Genomic DNA, 21354 nt, shown 5'->3' with positions numbered 1-21354 from the left:
TGCTATTACCTTTTACTAGGATTCTAACTTTGACTAGCCTGTTCCTGTGCCAGTATCCTGAAAAACAGAAATTTAGCAGATCATCTTCCTGTTGGGTTGTTGCTAAAAATCTAAGGGCAGGGACTACAAAATTATGTGTGCTAAAGCTGAGATAATACTGAACATTGTGTCCAGTTGGAAACTACCCCCTCTCAGCTTAAAAAAAACAACCCAGTGTGGTGTAAGTGGTTAGAGTGCTGAACAGACCTGGGTTCAAATCCCACTCAGCCACAAAGCTCATTGGGTGACCTTGGGCCAGTTGCTCACTCTCAGCCTCACCTACCTCACAGGGATGTTGTGAGGATAAAATGGAGACGAGGAGAACTATGTATGCCACCTTGAGCTCCTTGGAGGAAAAGTGGGATAGAAATGCAATCAATAACAACACAAATAAATAGAAGCAGTGTGTGTTAACTCATTGCTTAAGGAACTGTATTCTGTGCATGCTTTGATGCAATCTTTAGGAAATGCTTCTTTAACAACTGAGCCCTTATACCAACACCAACCTACTGGATTCAGTCCTGATTCAAAATTCAACCAAAAAACTATTATGACTGTGTGGCTTTCATTCCTTTCTTTCTGTGCAGACGAGCTAAGAGTGGGTGGCAATTCTGATCTACACCATGACAGGGCAACATGTTAAAGACACACACACCCCTCCAAATTCGGGGCCACCATTCCAACCTATGGTGGCTAATTATTATTATTAAATTAAGCACGCTGGGGCAAACAAGTTTGGTTCCACGAGTAGCCTTTGATCACGGGAATTGCAACTGCTGGAGAACTATGCTCCCTTGGCCCCTTTCCAAAGAACCACAAAACAGCCAAGTCCCCTCCCCCCAAAAGAACCATAAAACAACCATATCTGCACCATACATTTAAAGCACTATGATACAGTATCACTTTTAACAGTCATGGTTTCCCTCAGGAATCCTGGGAACTGTAGTTTGTTGAGGGTGCTGACAGTTATTAGGAAACCCCCTATTCCCTTCACAGAGCTTCAATTCCCAGAATGGCTTTTCAGGCCGTCTTCCCAGGGGACTCTGGGAATTGTAGCTCTAGAAGTCCCTGAAGAACTTTCAGCACCCTTAATAAACTACAGTCCCTGGGTTTCTTTGGGAGGGGCAAGCTATGGCAAAGTCACTGCCTGGTTGGTGCCTGCTAGTGTATATAAAAGGACCAGGTCTAATAGTGCTTTAAATGTATGGTGTGGATGTGGCCTGCATCACTATTGCCCCATAGTAAAAGGAATATGGATAGCCTTGCACCCAGCGATAGCCTCATTGCAAGGAGGGTATTCCATATCCTAATACTGACAGTTTCACAGACCACTGGCAGATATAAGGCAAATAAAACAGATGAAGTTAAAAGAGGAAATGGAAAAAGAAAAGGGAAGTTCTAAGTGGCTGGCATTTTCAACTTCACAAAATAGGTGCTTGCGGTCCTATTGCAGAAATGGGGAGCATGGGGCAACCCCAAATTTTGTTGAACTACACCTCAGTTGGCTAGAGCTTGGTGCTGATAATGCCAAGGTTGCAGATTTGATTCCCGTTTGGGACAGCTGCAGATTCCTACATTGCAGGGGTTTGGACTAGATGTTCCTGAGCATCCCTTCCAACACTACAGTTCTATGATTCTATCATCCCTGACCATAAGCTATGGAGGCTGCAGTCTGTTTGGACTCTGGAGGGTCACAAATTCCCTATATAGCTCTTGCAGAACCACAAACATGGAGCAATGTTTTCAACAATAATCTTGATTGCTTTAGGCAGGGGTGGGTAGGGGGAGGGGGCAGAGGAAAAATTGTACTTCCTTAGTAAATCAACTCTATAGTTTGGATGCTGTGGGAACAGGATTTCCTACAAAGGGAGGCAATGACTTGGAGAATATTATCTGGATTCCTCACAACAAATGACAGGGCATTTCCTAAGCAATACACACACACACACACACACACACACACACACACAAACTCCCTGTACGTATCACTGCAGAATCTACATGCCTGCAGACTCAGGGTGCCAATCAAATTTGACAACAAACTATCACTTATGAAGTAGATATCCAACTGTGACAGGAACACTTCCCTCACAGTGTCAGTAGTAAAGCAACACTTAAATGCTGGTGCTAACATACTTTGTGAAAACAATTTTTGAGCAATATGGGCTCATACCTTCTAGTTGCTTTTTGTATGTGCTTTCATTTAAAGATAATGTGCAGCTCAGTAAGAACTAGTGCGTCTCCCTTTTTCTCAAACGATTCACTCTGCATGATGCAGAGGTCAAATCTTGCATATTCTCATTCACTGGTTCAGAGCTATGGCAAAACCATTTTGATGAACTCTGACCATGTTTTGATTGGTCCTATAAGAAGTTGCCTTGTATAAAGCCTTCATACTGAGTATGGTCACCCATAGGTCACCATTTATGGCAAACAAATAGCCTAGCTTGTGCAAAATGGTAGAATTCATGCTAGGTAACATCTAACAGCAGTGAACAAGTCAATATAAAGAAATCAGGGCTGTTGATGTAGAAATGTGGCCCATGCAGTGCAATCAAAGCTACTTTACCCAGAATCAAGTTCTACTTCCTAATGTGTGCTTACAGAATTGCAACATTAATGTGCAATCTAAGCATGTTTATTCAGAACAGGACTGACCTCCATATGGAATGCATAAGATTGCACCCATTATCTACTCGATTCATTGATGCTAGGGTAAGTCCCATTTGGACTTGTGTTGCACAGATGATATTTTTTTAATATAAAATCTGGTTTCATAACTGTCGTAAAACAGATAGTTGAAAGTCAGAAAACACTTGTGCTGTTGGTTCCATTTGCAAGAAGGCTAGAGTCCAATTATGCTATTTATCATGTCTACAGCATCTTTCAGTGTATAGACTTGGATTTTTTTATTCCATTTACTCTCACAATCCTGAGACACAGGTTAAGCTGAGAGAGCAATTTCTTCAAGGCCACTCAGCCAACAAGCTTCATGGATGAGTGGGGATTTATTTTTCAACTTAATTTGGCAGCATTTCTGTCCAACAATGTTCCTTTCCTTTAACCCTGCCTGTCAGTTAAGAGCCCTTGAAGTACGGCAAGAGTCATGGGCTTCACTCCTATGAACACAGTTGGCCTTAGTTTTGAGTAAACATGCATAGGATCAAGGCTGCAATTCTATGCATACACTTACGGAGTCTTACTGAAAACAGTGGAACTTTTATTTCAGTAAACATGGATAGGATGTGGCTGCATTCTTCAACTAGTTTTCTAAGGAACAAGTCTCAGTGAACTCACTAGAACTTACTCCTGGGAAATATGCATAGGATCAGGCAATAGTATAGTGACCATCACCTTAAGAATATTCTTGTTGTTGTTGGCATCCATCTGTTTCGAGAGACAATGGAGTGCACCTGTGGGGGGGGGGGAAGGCAAACTGCTGGAGAATTACAGCACCTGTGGCTGCAGAGACCAGTAACTCAAAACTGCTGCCTCCCACATTGTTTTTGCTGCGTCAGCAGCACCAAAATGACTTCTCTGGAGCACAAGACTGGGCAGTGTGTTTTGAGATCCTGAGCTGCCCAGATCCCACTCTTGGCCTTACTGATGTGGTCCAGAGGAAAGCAGGGCAATGCATTTGGCACCAGCTGGGCTGCTGAAGTTGCTGGAAGGGGGCATACAAGGTGCCATGGGTGTAGCCAGGATTTATGTTGGGGGGCATGCTTTCTGTTGTGGGGCAGAAGCTCAGTTAAGCATTTTTATTGATTTACTTGATTTAGGGAGGGCAACTCCCCCCCCCCCATGATGTGCCCATGCAAGGTGCCATCCAACCGTCTTAGGGACTTCACTCCGGATTTGTGCAGGGTTTACTCCTTAGCCTTTTCTTCTCCCAAAGATGTCCCACAAAGCCACAGGTGCAGATTTTTCGTTGGGGTTTACTCCTGAACTGTTTCTCATGAATTATTATAGCTGCAAGCCAGTGGAGATTCAGCATTAGAGTTTTCTTTCTCCTATATTATTATTATTATTAGATGGGTCACCTTCCCAGGTTGACCTTCCCTCTACAGCAAGTGTAGTAACCACCTTCTTGACCATTTGATGGTCTATTGGTTTCATCCACTCACTAGGAAACACAAAGCATGGGTAAATCCTTCAGGACCATGTATTTAGCCTCTTAAAACTGACTAGATACCCCAGACAGAAGGCTAATGTTGGAAACAAAACAAATGTGAAACTGACTCACCTAAGTTTGATTGTTTCTTAGGGCAGCACAGCTGCTTTAAACAGCTGGATGGGCCAAGCAGCAATCGAACAGGTGTAGTTTGGGTTAACTAGAAATGAAGAGATGGTTAACCTGCACCTGCTGATTTGCCATGCAGCTGCTAAAGCTATATAGAGCCTTGGAGTGGGGGGGGGGTGGAGTGGGGAAGAGAGAGAAGGCAGCCTAGCAGGCAAAATCTTTGAGTTGTGCTTGGTACCATCTCAAGATGTTGCACACAGCTTACAATTTATTTAACCCATTATCCCAAGAGTGCTTCTAGTAGGGAAGGCTAGCTGTATGCAGCTGCAATTCTGGGCACACTTACTTAGGAATAAACAACCGTGGACGTGCCTTGTTGTTGTTGTTGTTGTTGTTGTTTAGTCGTTTAGCCGTGTCCGACCCTTCGTGACCCCATGGACCAGAGCACGCCAGGACGTGCCTTACCGAGGAGTAAATGGGTCTTACACCTGAGTAAGCATTACTCAGGATTAGGTGGCGAAAATATAAAGAACATACCATACACATCACCACCCCAGCGATCTCCAAGCTGCACCTTTCCGGGAGACACACGAATATCCTTTTTTCTCGCCAGAAAAGAGCTTGGTAGAACCGCGAAAACAAAGCAATCGGACGAATTAGGCAATTCAGCACGTTCTCTTTCTACTTCATTCCTATGCAAAGCGAGCCTGGGATTCCCCCTTCTGCCGGTGCCTGTGACAAAAAAATAAAACGCGAGGAAACACACACATTTCTCTTCTCCCACCCCCACCCCGGCTGTTCCTTTCCATTTCTCCTCCCAAATCCACGCGCGCACCCCGCTCCCCTCTCTGTCTGCAAAAACAAGCTGCAAAAGAGCCCGAGAGGAGCGTGGCCGCCCGCAGCCGAGGTCGAGAGACGCAGGGCGGTTGTTTCCTCAGCCGCACGCAGCCGATGTCGAGCTGCTCTCTTCCGCCGGACTGCTTTCTCATGCTCGAGCAGCAGGAGGCGCTGGCGGGCCCCTCTCCGCTGGGCTATGGGCTCCCGGCCGAAATGAGTCTCTCATTCCCTCTGCCGAAGCGCTGAGAACCGGAGGGTTGGACGCGCGCGCGCTCGGCTCCTCCCTTCCCCACTCGCCGATCGGCCAAGTAACTCTCGTGGACTAAGTGCAACCGCCGACGCCAAGTACTGTACAGGCGCGCCTGGCTCGGGATTGCCCCTGGAAAGCGGGGGAGGGAGCACTCCGGCGCAGACACCGCGGAGAAGAAAGGCAACCTTGTTGCTGTTCCGGGCTTTCCGTGCCCCCCCCCGCCCCCGCCCCCATTTCATCCAGGCAACAGGAGGATCCGGACTGGCCAGGAAGACGAGCTTTCCTCGCAGCTTCGGGAGAGAGCGCCCGAGTTGAGTGAGAGACTCCTCGCAAAAGTTCTCCAAAGTCAGCATGGCCCCGGCGGTTGGAGCCGTTGGTTTGCTGGCGGCGCTCGCCTCCTTCGTCGCCCCCTCGGCTGCCCTGCTTGGAGTGGCCCGTGGGCAGTTCTCGGCAGGTAAGCGGCCACCTCGCGGGAAGGCGTCCCGTTTCTTCTTCTCGGAGGCTTCTCCTGCTCAGGCTTGTGTGTGTTGTGTGTGTGCCCTTTTTTACTCGCGTCGGGGCTTGGAGAGCCCCCCCAAAGGGGAGAGTAGGGGAAGAGAGAGACCTAGGAAGAGGAGGAGGAGGTTGTGCTCGAGCAAGGTCCCACCGACCCGATGGCTTCTTTCTCTGGAGAGCCCGCTTGAGCGCAGCTTTCCAAAAGGAGAACGTGGACCAGTCCTCTTCCTCAGTGGGCGAGACCCTCTGGAGAAGGAGCCGAGCAACGTTCCGCTTTGGGACGGTGGGACGTGGTCTTATTTGCTTTTGCAACGTTGAGAGCTATGGAACGTTTGGAACCGTTGTTCTTGCGCCCCCCCCCCCCCCGCAGTAAAATATGGGGAAAGCCCCACTTTCCCCGCTTAACGATGAGTGACAGACGACGGTAGGGGTGCCCTTTGTGCAAAATAGCCCTAGTTTTGCACCTTCAAGGCAGACCGGGTGGGGTGAGGTGGAGAGCTATTAAAACGAGACTTCCAAGCTGCACACTTATAGCTTCTCACGCTAATCCTCGCCTCCCCCCACGGCCTCTCTTCTGGTCAGTTTCCCAGGTAGCGTTTGCACAGCGTTGGCTGAGCTTCCATTGTGGAACCTTCTCTGTCCTTTCTCTTCTTTGTTAATAGAGAAAGAGAACGTGTTTTCCTTTCGCCTTCTGCGGACTGTTTTCCGCACAAGGATGGAACGAAAAGCAACCACCTTCAGACGACTTTTACCTTTTTAAGTTTCTCCCAAATTGGGAGCCGGCTGCTACTTTCTGTCTCACTCTAAGGTGGAAAGAAGTCAGTCGGTTTATGGGTGAAAAGTTCACATGCCTCTGAATCGCGGCGGGGGGTGGGAGAGAGGGCAGGTATAGTTTCCTAGCTTATAACCGATTCACCTTGTTTCTGTTCTTTGCCCCCTCCCACCCCAGCAGACCCTTCCCCTTTCCAAGGAGAGGGAAAGCAGTCGTGAAAGAGTTAATGTATTACAGCTGCTCTCCGGGTTTCCGAAAGCAAACAGGCTGCGCCCAGCAGCGACAGGCCGAGCCCTCCTTTCTTCTGTTGACTTTTGTGTCGGGCTAACTTTTGGCAGCGGGGCCGATCCTGGCTGCCTAGTCAGGCAGGCAGAGACTGTACCTGGCCGGAACTGCTGGGGACGCGCAGACTCCACTGCCCGGACGTAAATAACTTTGTGTGTTGCAAGCGCCTTTTACGCTTTTTTCTAGCCGAGGCTTTGTTTCTGGAAAGGTGGTGATTAAGGGCCCTGGGAAGTCATCGGAAGGTTTTTGCAGAACTGGAAAAAAAGCAAGTTGACAGCAACAAAGCGAAATGCAGAAAGTCCCAACAAACCTGCTTGCCCAGTTCAAAGGACGCTCAGACACATCCGAGAGGAAGGGCTGCCTTTAACCATTTCCTTCGGCTTCCAAGGAGAAAGCTACTGTTCAGCCTGTAGCGAAAGCGATGCACACAGCTCCCCAGTTAGAATCAGTTTTATTGTCTGCGTTTCTTTGGACCCTCTCGGTTGTCGCCAGCAATGTTTGATCTGGATGCAGGCAAGCAGGATGTCCTAATCCATTTGTGCTGTGTGCATTGTTAGCTTTAGAGAGGAGCAGCAACTTTAACGGTGCAATACTTTGCACACACATTTATGTGGAAATAAATCCATGGGATTACTTCTGACTTGGTTGTGCTGTAAAAGACTGGTCTTGAAAGAGATATATTTTATGCGAAAGGCTATTACAAGCTCAGCTTTCAAAGGCAGTCTTATTTTTTTTCTGCCCTCCCTCCTCTATTTTGGCAGGACTTTTTGTAAATTGATTGAATGTTTTGGGTTGGAAGACTTCCGGGATTAGAACTGTCCCTATTTGCCCAAGCTGGAAGTCTATTTTTATTGTAGGTGATACATTTCACAAATGCAAATGAAAAGTGTGGGTGTTTGATACACATCTTGTCCATGTTTTCAGAGCATCTGATCTGTCTTCCTTAGAAATCAAAACTTTTCTGCTTCTTGTGCCCTTGGGCATGGAAAGCAAAAGAAGTAGGGCTGGGTTTCACATCTGTTTGCATGATGCACACGCCTCCTATACAAAAGCACTTTGTCTTTATGCCTGTGTCTTGCCATAGCAAGTTCAAATGTGTGGTTTGGTTGTTGACACAATCTGACTCCTGATGCTGTTAAATCTGTGGTCTCTCTGTGTGACTCTTGCTGCCAAAAACTTGCTTATGCTGCTTCATAGTATTCTCTTCTCCCCTCTCCCTGCTCCCCTCCCCAAGGGAGGAAGTAATAACTGTGTATTTGACACTTCTGCATTACCTTACTTCATGGCTTAGAATGTAGAGTGATCGCCTAAGGGTTGCATCAGTATCCTGGAACTTTACTAGGCATGGTAAAAAAAGGGGGAAAGAAACTAAGATAAGGATTCTTATTCGGAGTTAACCTGCAGTGGTGCAGGTATGAAACGCAGCCAGATGGTCTGTGAATTGTCTTGACGCATGATCACCCGCTTAGATATTTTGTCAGAAATGTTAAGCAATATATAAATTTCCCAAATAAAATAAATAAAGGAACAAGTTATATCCTAATAATCTTAAAGTGGTGTGTTTAAGGTGCATTTAAGCTCCTCCTTCAACTTTGTGGTGATCAAGCTGGAGCACCTGTCCATCAGATACATGCTTGTGCTCTTTAGTTGAAAGGAAGCAGCCATACATAGGTTAATAGGAAACAGCCACAGACTGCATTTATTACATTTGTATTTCATCTTTCCCTGAGGAAACTTGCGGTGGTGTACATGGTTCCATCCTCCCCATGTTATCCTCACAACAAACCTGTGAGGTAGGTCGTTGTGAGAGAGGGTGGCTGGCCAAGATCACTCAGTTTGTTTCATGGTTTAGCTGGGATTTGAACCTCTCCCACATTCACAGCCATGGATAGTCCAAATGTGGATTCTTTTCAGTAACCTCATTGAATCCTCAGTGATCCTCCATACCTCTGTGAATCTTCAGTTTGGCTGACACTTCCTTCAATATGCTATACAGAAATCTTGAGCATAGCAAATTTACAGAAGCACAGTTTCTTTCCTGAAATAAAGGACAATAATAGCTTTTATTTATAAAATGATTTATATACCACTTTTCACATATGCAGAGAAGAAATATTACTATACTTTATTAATACTGCGTAATACTGTTGCACTCATTTGTCACCCAACTTTTACATCATAATTGGTTTCTGTATCTCCTTTCGCCTGATTATATAAAGTTCATTGTAATTCCTGTCTACTGTTCTGTGTTAAAATTATCAGATACAGTGTAAATGCTGACTGTCTTGATCACTATTTAATTAACATCTTTAATAATCTTAGCTTACTAGCTGTGACTTCACTATCTCATTGATGTGCATCACCAGCATGTTAATTGAAATTTTTATTGTAGTCTCTAGTTTATTTCTTGAATCAGTTGTCAGTGTGGCTCGATGCACGTTAAGCTTGTGTTGATTTTTACAGTGGATTATGCAGCGCACTGTGTTGACATCCGACCTAAATATGGTCCACAAATCTCTCTGAAAATGGCTTTCTGCCCAAGTGGCTTTCTGATACCTTCAGTCAAGTGTCTAGAATGAAAAGTCTTTGATAGATGAGGTGAAGGAGTAGAAGAGCAGCACATTGGATATATGAAGCCTGGAGAAGAGGAGACTGAGAGGAGATATGATAGCCGTCTTCAAATATCTGAAGGGCTGTCACATGGAAGATGGAGCAAGCTTGTTTTCTGCTGCTCCAGAGGGTAGCACCCAACCCAAAGGGTCCAAATTACAAGAAATGAAATTCTGACTGAACAGTGGGAAGAACTTACTGATGATAAGAGCAGTCTAATAGTAGAATGGACTCCCTTGGAAGGTGGTGGACTTTCCTTCATTGGAGGTTTTTAAGCAGAGGGTTGGATGGTCATCTATCAGATTCTTTAGCTGTGATTCCTGCATTGCAAGGGGTTGAACTAGATGACCCTTGGAGTCTCTTTCAACTCTGCAGTTCTGATTCTATGTTAAATAAGTTACTGGCAGCTTTGGGGGCTGAAGGCTGATAATAGTGCCTCATTCTGTGGAGGAAAATAGTGCAAGGTTGGAAGTAAGTGGGCATGACTCTTATTTTATTAGGATCTGGTAGATCTGGGTTTAAATCCCCACCCAGCTGTTGAGTGACCTTGGGCCAGTCACTGTCTCTTAGCCTAACCCTTCCTCACGGGGCTGTGATAAGGATTAAATGTGGAAGGGGAGAACCATGCAGGCTGCCTGGTGAAACATGGGAGCAGGGGTACCAACTTGGATAACATTTTGGGGGGGGGCAGGTAAGCCTCGTCCCGCATAATTGATCATATGATGCAGAGCATGCACACCATTTGAATGGCAATGCCCATCAACTTTGAAGGGGAGATCCAGCCCCCTCATATATTTTATTGGGACTTGGTTCCTGTGCATGGGATATAAATAAATATATTATCAGGCTTTCATATACATTGGAGACATTACTAAGAGCTTCCTTTATACTTTGTGAGAATATAGAGAAATCTGCTGAGCAATTCTTTGCCTGCTTGGGGAGTGTGCCTCTATCACTTGATGCCATTTCTTTCAGGGTCTTTTCCTCATCCTGCCAACTTTCTGCACATAGGTGAATATCACCCAGCTCTTGAGCTCATGTTAGGTATGATGTTCACCTTCTTTGTTGTGTTAGCGAATAGTCCACAATATGTGTGTGTTCCAAGGAGCCAATGGGAGTCAGAGGGCAGGCAGGAGTTAATAAGTGCCTCCTTTTTGTGAGTGAAAGGTGAACACTGCTTCTCTGTAACATACCTCTCATTTTTTAAAAATTACATTTGGCTGCAACACTCCAGAGACAGCAGTTCTCCATTCTTGGGTATTTCAAATCTGAGACAGTGAAAGGAACATCCACAAGAAGTGTTTAAATGACCAATTCACAGTTATGGGTGCAGTTCCAGCTTTGTCGAAATCAGCAAAAGTTCAGGCACTTGCTCACAAAGTCTTTATTTTTATTTTTGTAAGTCCCAAAGTAATTTTCTCCAGATAATAAATTGTGCTGTTTTTAACTGTTAAAACATTGTGTAATTACTCACAGTAGCAGAGAACTTGCAAAGGAATAATTCTATAATTTGTACAATTTCTTATCAGCTGTGTAATAGAATGCTCTCCACTGTAGCAATAATGAATAATAATGTATGAAGCGACTAGCATGAGTTTGGCCAAACTGCGGGAGGCAGTGGAGGATAGGGGTGCCTGGCGTTCTTGCCCATGGGGTCACGAAGAGTTGGACACGACTGAACGACTGAACAACAAAAACTATTTGGATATCAAGAGTATCTTGCAGTGTTTTCAAAAGTCAGCAAATCCTAAAGCTAACCAGACACAAATGGGGCTTGTGGAATTTGGACAACTACACTGAAAACTGATTTATGGGTTTTTTAAAACGTTTCTGGGAAAAGTGAGTGTAAGTTGAAACAATATGATCCAGCTCAGGAGGCTCAAAGCCTTATGTTTTAGAGACAAGTGCAGATTTCTAAAGCAAGAAAATTTGGTTTTTCTTCATATATGCTTCCCAAAACACAAAACTTCTGCAAATTGACATCAGTGCTGATCTTGTAAGCTTGAGTAACATAAAGAATGATGTTTCTTTGATTGAAGCTCAGTAGCAGGGGCAGGACGTGCTAATATTATTGTTTATCCCTGGGTCACAACACCTTTAAATCAGGTACAAAACTGGAAATGAAGAGTTAAGTGCCACTTCTCACAACTATGGTAGAAACGGGCTTATGGCTTAATGGTCATTATTGTTGAATTAACTTGTCTCATCTGAAAGGTGCTGCATTCAGCTAATGAGCCTCCTTCACAGCTTATCTTTTGTATAAGTATTTCACAACAGCTGAGAACACAGATAACGGAAATGTAAATATAAGATATGGTGTTGAAAACTGGTGGCCCAAACTAGTTAAGATAACCAGTGTTCTCTACAAAATGCAGTGTTTGGGTCCTGAACAGAAGGAAGTTTTCCCCATGACACTCCTGAATCCTTTTCTTCTAGCCCCCCCCCAAAAAAATGTCTCACCAAAAGCACCTCTGGAGACTTGGGCATCTCTTCTGAACAATGTGGGTTTGGTCATTAGAGAGATGCTGGGGAGGAGGGAAATGGCCCAACATTTATTTAGTTGCATTTTTTTGCCTACTTTTTGAGGAACTTCCTCCAAAAAGCTGTTTACAGTCCGCAATAAAAAAACTAACAATAAACCAGTGTAGAAAGTGAAAACAGAAATAGAATACAGTGGTACCTTGTTTCTTGAATGTAAACCATTCTGGAAGACCGTTCGAGTTCTGAAACGTTCGAAAATCGAGGCACAAAGGCCTGTCTGCAAATCCAATTGAGAAAATCGAAAAACACGCAGTGGAAGCCATTCGACTTCCGAGGCACATTTGAAAATGGAAGCATTTACTTCTGGGCTTTCGGCATCCGGGTTCTGAAACGTTCATCAATGGAGACATTCGAGAACCGAGGTACCACTGTATTAAATATAATAGAGATCATCAATGTGTTTTAGACAATAAAAACCAACAAAGAGTAACCCCAGGAGAAATGAAAGAGTAATTTGGAGAGCTTTGGGAGAAAAATAATGGTTTTCAGCAAACACTGAAAACATAACAATGTTGCATCATGCTTTACTTCTAAGGGAAGAGACTTGCAGGCAATTGGGGCCATGGCACTAAAAGCACAGGCTCAAGTCGCAGCTTGCTTTGCCTTGTGGCACTATCAACAGATCTTCATCCACAGCTAAGTGACCAGGGTGGCTTTCTGGATTACATCTGCTATGGGCTAGCTATATAAATCAAGTAGGTAAATAAATACGGGAAATGCAAAATATCACTTAGAGAACGATCTGAAATACTTTCCTTAAAGCTTGAATTTGTTTTATTCTGGATTGTTTGATTTGATATTTAAAGTGCTGTAAATCACTTTTTTCTTTAAAATATAAAGCAGTATAGAAATGGAATTAATAATAATATGATTGAGGTGGAACTCACAACTGGACATTCCATTGTGGTGACTGCTATTTAGTTTTAAGGAAATATTTGATTATTCACCCATATATCTGAATTATAAACACTGCTTTTAAGTACTATTTAATGTATTCCAGTGAAAGTGTTAATTTTTTTAATTGCATTAAAAAAACAAAACCCAAGACAGGTTTTTTTGGCCTTACTTAACCACTCGACTTCAAGAGAGGGTTTGGATACTTGTGTGTATTGTTTTTCAAATTAGAATTATATAAAGCCATGTCACTTGAAGAGTCAAGTATTTCATGGAGTTGCTCCTTGACCATGCATCACAATTAATGGCCATACACATTATAAATGATGGTATTCCTTAAAAGGATTAATTTATCAGAAGCTGTTGGAAGACATTATTAATTGGAACCACACTTCTCTGTCCTCAGTTTGCGTCTACTGACCCATCTGATCACAACTGCACATATAGCTTGTGCTGGGTTCAGTTTATATTTGTTGCCATTATAAAACAAATGCCTTGTTGTCCATGCAGTATTTTTAAACATTTAAGAAACTATCCAAACAAAGACAAAATTGTGACTCAGCGATGGATTTTGCTATGGAAACAGCCACTGAAGTACATTTGCTGAGCAAACTAAATGATTGTTTCCTTAATTGAATGGTGCTTAACCTCATTAAGAAAAATATGCACCTTGGAGTATGTTTGGAAATTTCTGAGACAGTGATTTTCAGCATAATCTGTATACACTAGCTAATGGTGGCTGATAGAGAAGATATGTGTTTAGGATTTGGGAGACCCAGGTTCAAATCTCAACTCTGCCATGAAGCTCCCTAGGTGGCTTGGGCTAGTCAATATCTCTTAGCCTAACCTATGTCCAGGGATTGTTCTGAGGATAAAATATTGGGGTGGGGCGGAGGTTAACCAGTTAGGCTACCTTGAGCTCCTTGAGGAAAAAAGCAGAATATAAATTAACTACCTATAATATTGCCCATGAGTTTGTGCACATTATTTTACCAAAAGTAACTTCAGGGCACCTCAATGTTACATTTCTATGTGTATATCCAAGAGGTTTTTAAGTGTGCAGCTCAAATGTAACGGATTCAAAAATAATAGGGTAATTTGCAACAAATGAAATACATCTTTATTAAAAACACGCTAAATAACTACAAACCTCATATAAAAAACAAAAAACAGAGATCCACAGTTGGCCAGAGTCCTATTTTTTAGTGTACTTCTCATTGGTTGCTTTATAATGTATGAAATTGCCCCCTCCCCAGGGAGCAGCAGCCTGGTTTGCCAGAAGAATATGATCACATAAACATTCCCTTGTGCGTTGTCAGAGCTGTGACACAATGGCAAAGTAATTCATTCTTCAGCCATTCATGTGATACCTGGTTTCCAGTCCCATTGTGTTGAATCTCATTTGTAAGAGGAGAAAAGTGCTCTCTGAAAAAAGGGATAGTGCTTCCCAAACTATCAGGACTAATTTGCTTCAAAATAAATTCTCCAGTGGGTGGCATCCAGTTTATGTCCATCTGCGGACAGAAGGCATCCCTAGACTAGGAGAAAGGCAGTTTTGGAGGATTCTCTCACCCCCCACAGTGTCCAGTCTGAATTCTGACCAGATTGTGAAACAGGGTGGTTGGTGTGCCATTTTTATTTTATAAATGTTGATAGGACTGAGAGGAAGGACATTGATGTTGCTTGGAAGTCAGTGGGTTGGGAGATGGGAATGTACACAACTCTTCAATTGACAAACTATGTGCTTAAAAACCTTTAGCCTGAAATTTACAGGCTACACAGCAATCCTGTGGATTTGGAGGAATACCACATGTAATTTTTAATACCGTTTGTGGATCTTGGTTATACTTTGAGGTAATTGGATAGATGGCTTGTGCATGATAATGGCATCCAGATGCTAACTATAAACATCTCATCCTTGACTTGCCTGAAAACAAGGAAGGTTAGCTTCATGCTCCAGCAAAATCTGTGTTTCATAGGCTGTGAGTAGGGCGGGGGGACGACTTCATCTCTCTCTCTCTCTCTCTCTCTCTCTCTCTCTCTCTCTCTCTCTCTCTCTTCCTTAGTTGTTTACCTCAGAACCAACTGTAAAGGTTTGAAATGGCTCAAGAAAATTAATTGACGTTAAACATGAATGCAGCATGTAAAAGAAAATTCATCCCATGTAGTTTGTGAAGCAGTCTAAATGTGAGGAATGTTGGCCTCAGTCCTCAAGACAGAGAAGCCCCTAAGCAATCAAGAATTCAAGAAGCTCTACAGCATAGCTTGTGTTTAATTAGCTCATACACTAGACAATCCCTGGAGGATACACTTAACATGAGGAATAAGTTGGTAAATGTTTAGTCATTTCTTCCAGAAGAATGTATTCTGATTTGCTTTCGAGGTTTTATCAGAACGCTGGTGCCGATTTGATAATTGGCCCCTAATTTGTAGTTTTGATTTGAAAGCAGTCTCCCCGTGTTAACAAAATTATAGTAATAAAGAGATGACAAAATGCTTTTGAGTGTTTTTTTTTTTAAAAAAAACTGTTTGAAGGTTTCCTCAGCCACTCACCATCCTGACTGTTGCAACCTCCACACAAATTTAGTTACTTGAAAAGCAAGTATACTTATGTGAAACACCATGGTTTGATGGGCTATACCTCTGTACAGTTTATCATTTTGTCAGTGCTATCAAATTGAGGTGCTGTATCTGTGTGTAGTTTGAATTTCGGGTGGGGTGGGGTGTCAGGGAAGGCCTACTTTATTCTGTTGTGTGGTTATAATATGTAAGCTGCCCTGAAAGCGTTTTTATTTGGAAAGACGGAATATAAATGTTTTTGTACTTTGGCATCTATGCCTGAGTTTAAGAAGAAAAGATAAGTGCCGCTCATGTGTTTATTTCTTCTGAAGAAAAAGCATTTGTGGAACTGGGGAGCCCTAGCTATTCACATACCTCAGTGTGCATATTTACACAACCATGAATCTCAAATGGAATACTCAAGCTTGCTCTTCACCCAGTCATGAAGGAGGAGAGGTAATGGTCACTTGCATAAATCCAGAGGCCACAGCCTTGAATTGTACTCAGAGGACTACAAGCAGCCAGTGTTGCTGCCACAGAAGTGATTGGTGTAATGAATTTTTGATGTTCATTCCCACCCCAGGAGGGCAGTTGCTATATTCTGGGTTTCTGAATGGGCACCATTAGATGTGAAGATCCCACTGCACATACAAATATTTATAAAACAATAATGAAGAATCTTTAAAACAACTGAACTCTTTTATATAAAGCCACAATCCTAACATCAATACATATTTTTTTAAGGCAGCAAAGGTTTCCTTTAACATGCATGTATACATGCTCTAAGTCTTTTAGATTGCTGCATGTTATACAGCTAGATGGACATTGAAAACAAATAATTTTCAACTGAGTTTCGGTCAGTGCTTTTTTGGGGAACGGGACAGGGGACACACAGGGGTACGTATACCCCTAAACATTTTGTGAATCTTTGTACTTATGTCCATTTACAGTATTTGTTTTTCCCTATTTGAACTGTAAAATGGTTACTTTCTTGAGTAAAAATGAGAGCACCCCTAAGCATTTTTTTAGGGGGGGAAAGCACTGAGTTTGGTGCGTTTATCACGCCTTTTAACAAATCTGAATCTTTTGCACTAGGGACAAAAAGAAACAATTCATTCTGTTTTGCAGGGATTCAGATTGCCTCACCCCCCCCCAAAAAAAAAATCAATTCACACAAGGGAAGAAACCCAAGATCTCTCTTGTGGCAGAGGGCAGAGGTACATGTGAACACACAACATTTGGACTCCAGATACTCAATGGGGAGCTGGAAAAATGAGAAGTACCGTACTTGAAAAGCTGGGTCAACTTCTGCAAAAAAATAAATGTACTGTAGTTTGATAAACACTCCACATGTAGGATTAAAGCTGCTTCTAACAACCTGGATTTTTATTGTATTTGTGTATAGAGACATTATATATATATAATACACACACATCCCTACCCTAACCCAGGGATAATGGAAGCTTTTCCCAGGGCAAATGCTTCCCTTAGCAGATTTTTGTTGTTGTTCTTTTAAGAATATAATCTTATAATCTCAAAAGTGTCCAATAGCCATTTTCAGCATGATTTGGGTGCGTGGCCTTGCAGAATGTTGGCTGCCTTGCTTAATAAAATCTTTAATTTAGAGCCTGCTGTTTTGATTGCTGCTATAAAACCTGTTGGGAAGCTTTAAAGTTGGCAGATTTGGGGTTGGAACTGGACTAGCTCCCAGATTTCTAGCCCTGATGTTCCCAAACTTCATCTGTTTAGTTAAGACTATGATGTGGCTGTACATAAGCAGCTGTCTAGCGTTTGGAAAGCTGCGCTCCCTGCCCCTTGTAACTTGCTCACTAAGTTTTCTCATTATTTGAGAATTTGCAAATTGTTAAATGACTGCGTTTGATGTTTAGACCTAGGTCACGAGGCAGAAGTAACCTTGTGCCAGGGCTGCATTGCTTCAAACTGAAGTGGGTTTCACATGGTGGGACGGACCTCTATGCCCCTCCTCTTAAAATAAAGAACCTTTCTACAGAGAAAACTGGGGAGTCATTTAAGGATTGGTGAAGCTCAAATACAAGTTAATAGTAGCTCAAGCATTCAGATTTAAGCTGCAGGTAACACGGGGGAAAAGCAAGTTCCTGTGTTGGAGAGGATCAGCCTCAACTGTTTGACCAGAATGAAACTGGAGGTGGGGTCTAACTTGTAATATCTACAGAAATGTCCTCCCCTGTAGAGATGAATTTCACACGATATCTCATCTAGAAATGAAAGGATTGCCCTGAAGAGATGGATGGGCCATAGAAACTTGACAGAAGTGTCTACCTCCAGGGAGATCAATAACTTGCAGAATAGGGAATCGTCTGATTTAGGAAGGATATAAGCAGGCGTTAAGTAGACAAGAAGACCAACCCACAGCAATTGCTTAGTGGGCAGAAGAGCCGTTAAAAGTTTGCCTTCTGCTTCCATAAACATAACTGTTATAGGCAAAGCAAGCCAAAAGGACATGTTTGTTCTGTTTAAACTGGCCTTAAACAACCCGCCATCGTTTCTTAACATACCGAAGAGGGTTTGGTCTTCCTGAAGTCCTGTCTATTTCTTCACTGAAGGAAATATACTGAATGTGCAGTGAAGGCAGGGGGATCACATCCTACCCCATATTGATATGCCAGTGCATATTAAATGGAGCATATGCACATTAACTCCCCCAACCCCCTCTGCCCTTCTCCTGTCAGGATGATTGTGCCTGTGGTTTCCCATAGACTGTGAGAACAGGATGCTGGAATAGATGAGCCTCTGACCTGATCCAGCAGAGCTCCTCTTATGGTTTTATTCCCTTCTGCACTTGCTCTAGTCTGGCTATCCACTCAGTAGAGCTGAGTCAGGAAGCTGGTACCTTTGCCAAATTAACAGAAATTAGCACGTATATCTTAGGAAGCTTGGTCTTGGAGTGATGCCACTAGGTTTCTGGAAAGGAAGGAGAGAGCCAAGGCATCACAACTTAACCAAGAAAGGGAGTTTATTAATAGAAAAGCACAAGAAGCTGCTGCTGAATTTTGTGATGCTTTTCTACAAATATTTGATTACGTGGTGTTTTGTGGCTGGTAGTTAGCAAGTAGATAAATAGGTACCGCTCCGGCGGGAAGGTAAATGCTGTTTCCGTGCACTGCTCTGGTTCGCCAGAAGTGGCTTAGTCATGCTGGCCACATGACCCGGAAACTGTACACCGGCTCCCTCGGCCAGTAAAGCGAGATGAGCGCCGCAACCCCAGAGTTGTCCGCGACTGGACCTAATGGTCAGGGGTCCCTTTACCTTTACCTAGTCTTAGCTATGCACTTATATATTGTTGTATGCTTAGTTTATGCATTTGTGCTTGCTGCCTTGTGAGAATGTTTCTGAAAGGCGGGATAGAAATTAATGAAAGTAATAAATAAATGAAAAGCACAAGCACCAGTTTATGAATGTAACAAAAGACTTGTACATAGGTTACAAACTAAACATGGGCGCAGCCTGGCTCTGCACATGTACAAGTGCTGGGTGAAAGAGTGTACATTTGCTGATTTTTAAAAGCTCAAATAGAGGTGCACAGATGGTTCACTCATTAAATGGAATGTGCGAATACTCCTGAAAGTATTTGGAAGGTAAAAGAGGGGTTGGCGGAGGGGAAAGTAACAATCCAAAGCATAAAAGAGGAGGACTGAATAAGTAGATTAAACAAAGAAGAAATTGGCAATGGATATAAATAGTAGAGGTTATTTACAGAAGACAATTCCCCATCTACTGCTCTTGCATTTCAGTGATGGCCTTTTGTTACCTGGAAGCTCACTTGATGGGTGAGCGGTTCTTGGCCAGGTGAGCACAAAGACAGTCTTAATTAACAAGTAGCAGGGTGTGGCACTGAAAGCATTAAGGTGGGGGGGACATTGGCTTGGTATGTCTGGGAGATCCATTGCTCTGGGCCTTCAGATGCAAGGTCACTCTCATTTCAAGACTTTTAGTGGGTTTTGTTCCTGACCGTTGGAAGACTTGAAGCAGGGACCTGCTGGTGAAGTTTTCTCACCAACAGTTCTATGCATATGTATGTTCCAGAAAGAACAAAAGGTTTTTGTCCTTTATGAATAGTAATAGTAGTAGTAGTAGTAGTAGTAGTAGTAGTAGTAAATAATAATAATAATAATAATAATAATAATAATAATAATAATAATAATAATAATAATAATAATTTATACCCCACCCATCTGGTTGGGTTTCCCCAGCCACTCTGGGCGGCTCCCAATCGAATATTAAAAACACAATACAGCATTAAACATTAAAAACTTCCCTAAACAGGGCTGCCTTCAGATGTCTTTTAAAAGTAGGATAGCTGCTTATTTCCTTGACATCTGATAGGAGGGCGTTCCACAGGACAGGCGCCACTACCCAGAAGGCCCTCTGCCTGGTTCTTGCAGTGAGGGAACCGCCAGAAGGCCTTCGGCGGTAGATCTCAGTGTCCGGGCTGAACGACGGGGGTGGAGACGCTACTTCAGGTATACAGGACCTTCAGGTATGAACCATGGCTTGGGGAAGTATTGCTGTTTTGTTAGGTGAATTTAAATCCAGTAGATTAGCTTTATCTGACCCCTTGCAAACTCATTTGTAGAGTGAAATTTAAAGTTGTTTCCCATACTTGGCAATTAGTGGAGTCACTCTGCTCAATTCTCTTGCTGCTTTGGAAACTGCCACTGTTGTGGCTGTGGCATTGCTGGTTCTTTGGCAGTAGACCAAGCCCCGTGTTCTCCTGACTAAGTCTTTGGGAAAGGCTTAGCTGTTGAAGTGTGTTGGAGTTGCTTCACTGGATGGAGGGGTGCCAGCATTTTTTCCTCTAGTGCAAGGGTCTAATTGGTCCCACTGTGATGTTGCTGAGACTGCTGTGCCCAGAACACTGAGTTGCTGCCACTGTGTGATGGCTCGTAGAATTGGATGCTGTTAGAGGCAGATGTGTCATTACCCAACAGGCATGTAACTTGAATTAACAACCCCCTTCCCCCAACTTTCTTTTGCTGTTGGGTAACAGTCTCCTGCATATTCATTATTTTGTTTTGATTGCCAGTCACAATTCTTTTCAAGGATTGCTGTATTTCAGCTGACAAAGTACTGAATCATTTTGGTTCATTGGTTTATGATTCATAACTGTTTTCGGATTGTTCTGATTATTAGTGTGTGTGGGAGAGTGTTCAATTTGATTTTTTAAAAAATATATATGCTCAGGTGCTGTGGTTTAAGAATGATCTTAACAAAAAAGATGGTTTTGTGCACTTGTTTAAAACTGTAGCCTGCTCACACGCATCAGATACTCTGAAATGAACTGTTAGTTAACTGGGATTATTTTCTGTTTTCAGAAACACCTTGATGGAATAATTGTGACGTTAGCTGTGCCATAGTTGCCAAAATGGTGCCCGCGAGCACAATGGCATCCATAAGTTCTTCTCCTAGTGTCCACAAAGCTTCTGACATACCCTCACTGCCCAGTTGGTCATGGGCTGGTGAGGCAGGAGGATGTCCAAAGTGTGGCACATTTTCCCACTTCAACTGTATGTGCTTTGTAAGGCTCAGATAAAATTTTACTCATACCCTTTGGAAAAGCGATATTTGTGAGAGCATCCCTTCTCTTTTTCTGTCTTCTTTTGGGTGGGGTTGAAGTGATTTGCTGGAGGGGGACAAGTGACCAGAGGGGTGGTTTCCATGGCATTTGCTCAGAAATCCAAATGTGTCCATGAGCTTTGAAAGAATGGTGACCCTTGGTGCTATAAAAAAAGAAGTGGAAACCTAATGGGTCATCCATCACTATGACTAGCAGCTTAACAAGAAGGTAAACAT

General features: G+C 43.1%; 1 protein-coding gene across 1 annotated transcript in view; it reads left to right on the top strand.

Moving 5' to 3' along the window:
• Positions 1–5566: 5566 nt before the first annotated feature.
• The window catches only part of PTPRK (protein tyrosine phosphatase receptor type K), a 332596-nt gene continuing 316808 nt past the window's right edge, over positions 5567–21354 (top strand). Inside the window, 1 exon segment of the mRNA XM_033143751.1 lies at positions 5567–5820. Coding sequence (XP_032999642.1) covers positions 5718–5820 — 103 coding nt within the window. The 5' untranslated portion in view covers positions 5567–5717.

Source organism: Lacerta agilis, chromosome 3 (assembly GCF_009819535.1).
Source record: "Lacerta agilis isolate rLacAgi1 chromosome 3, rLacAgi1.pri, whole genome shotgun sequence".
In the NCBI taxonomy this organism is placed as follows: domain Eukaryota; kingdom Metazoa; phylum Chordata; class Lepidosauria; order Squamata; family Lacertidae; genus Lacerta; species Lacerta agilis.
This window is presented reverse-complemented; position numbering and strand designations above follow the sequence as displayed.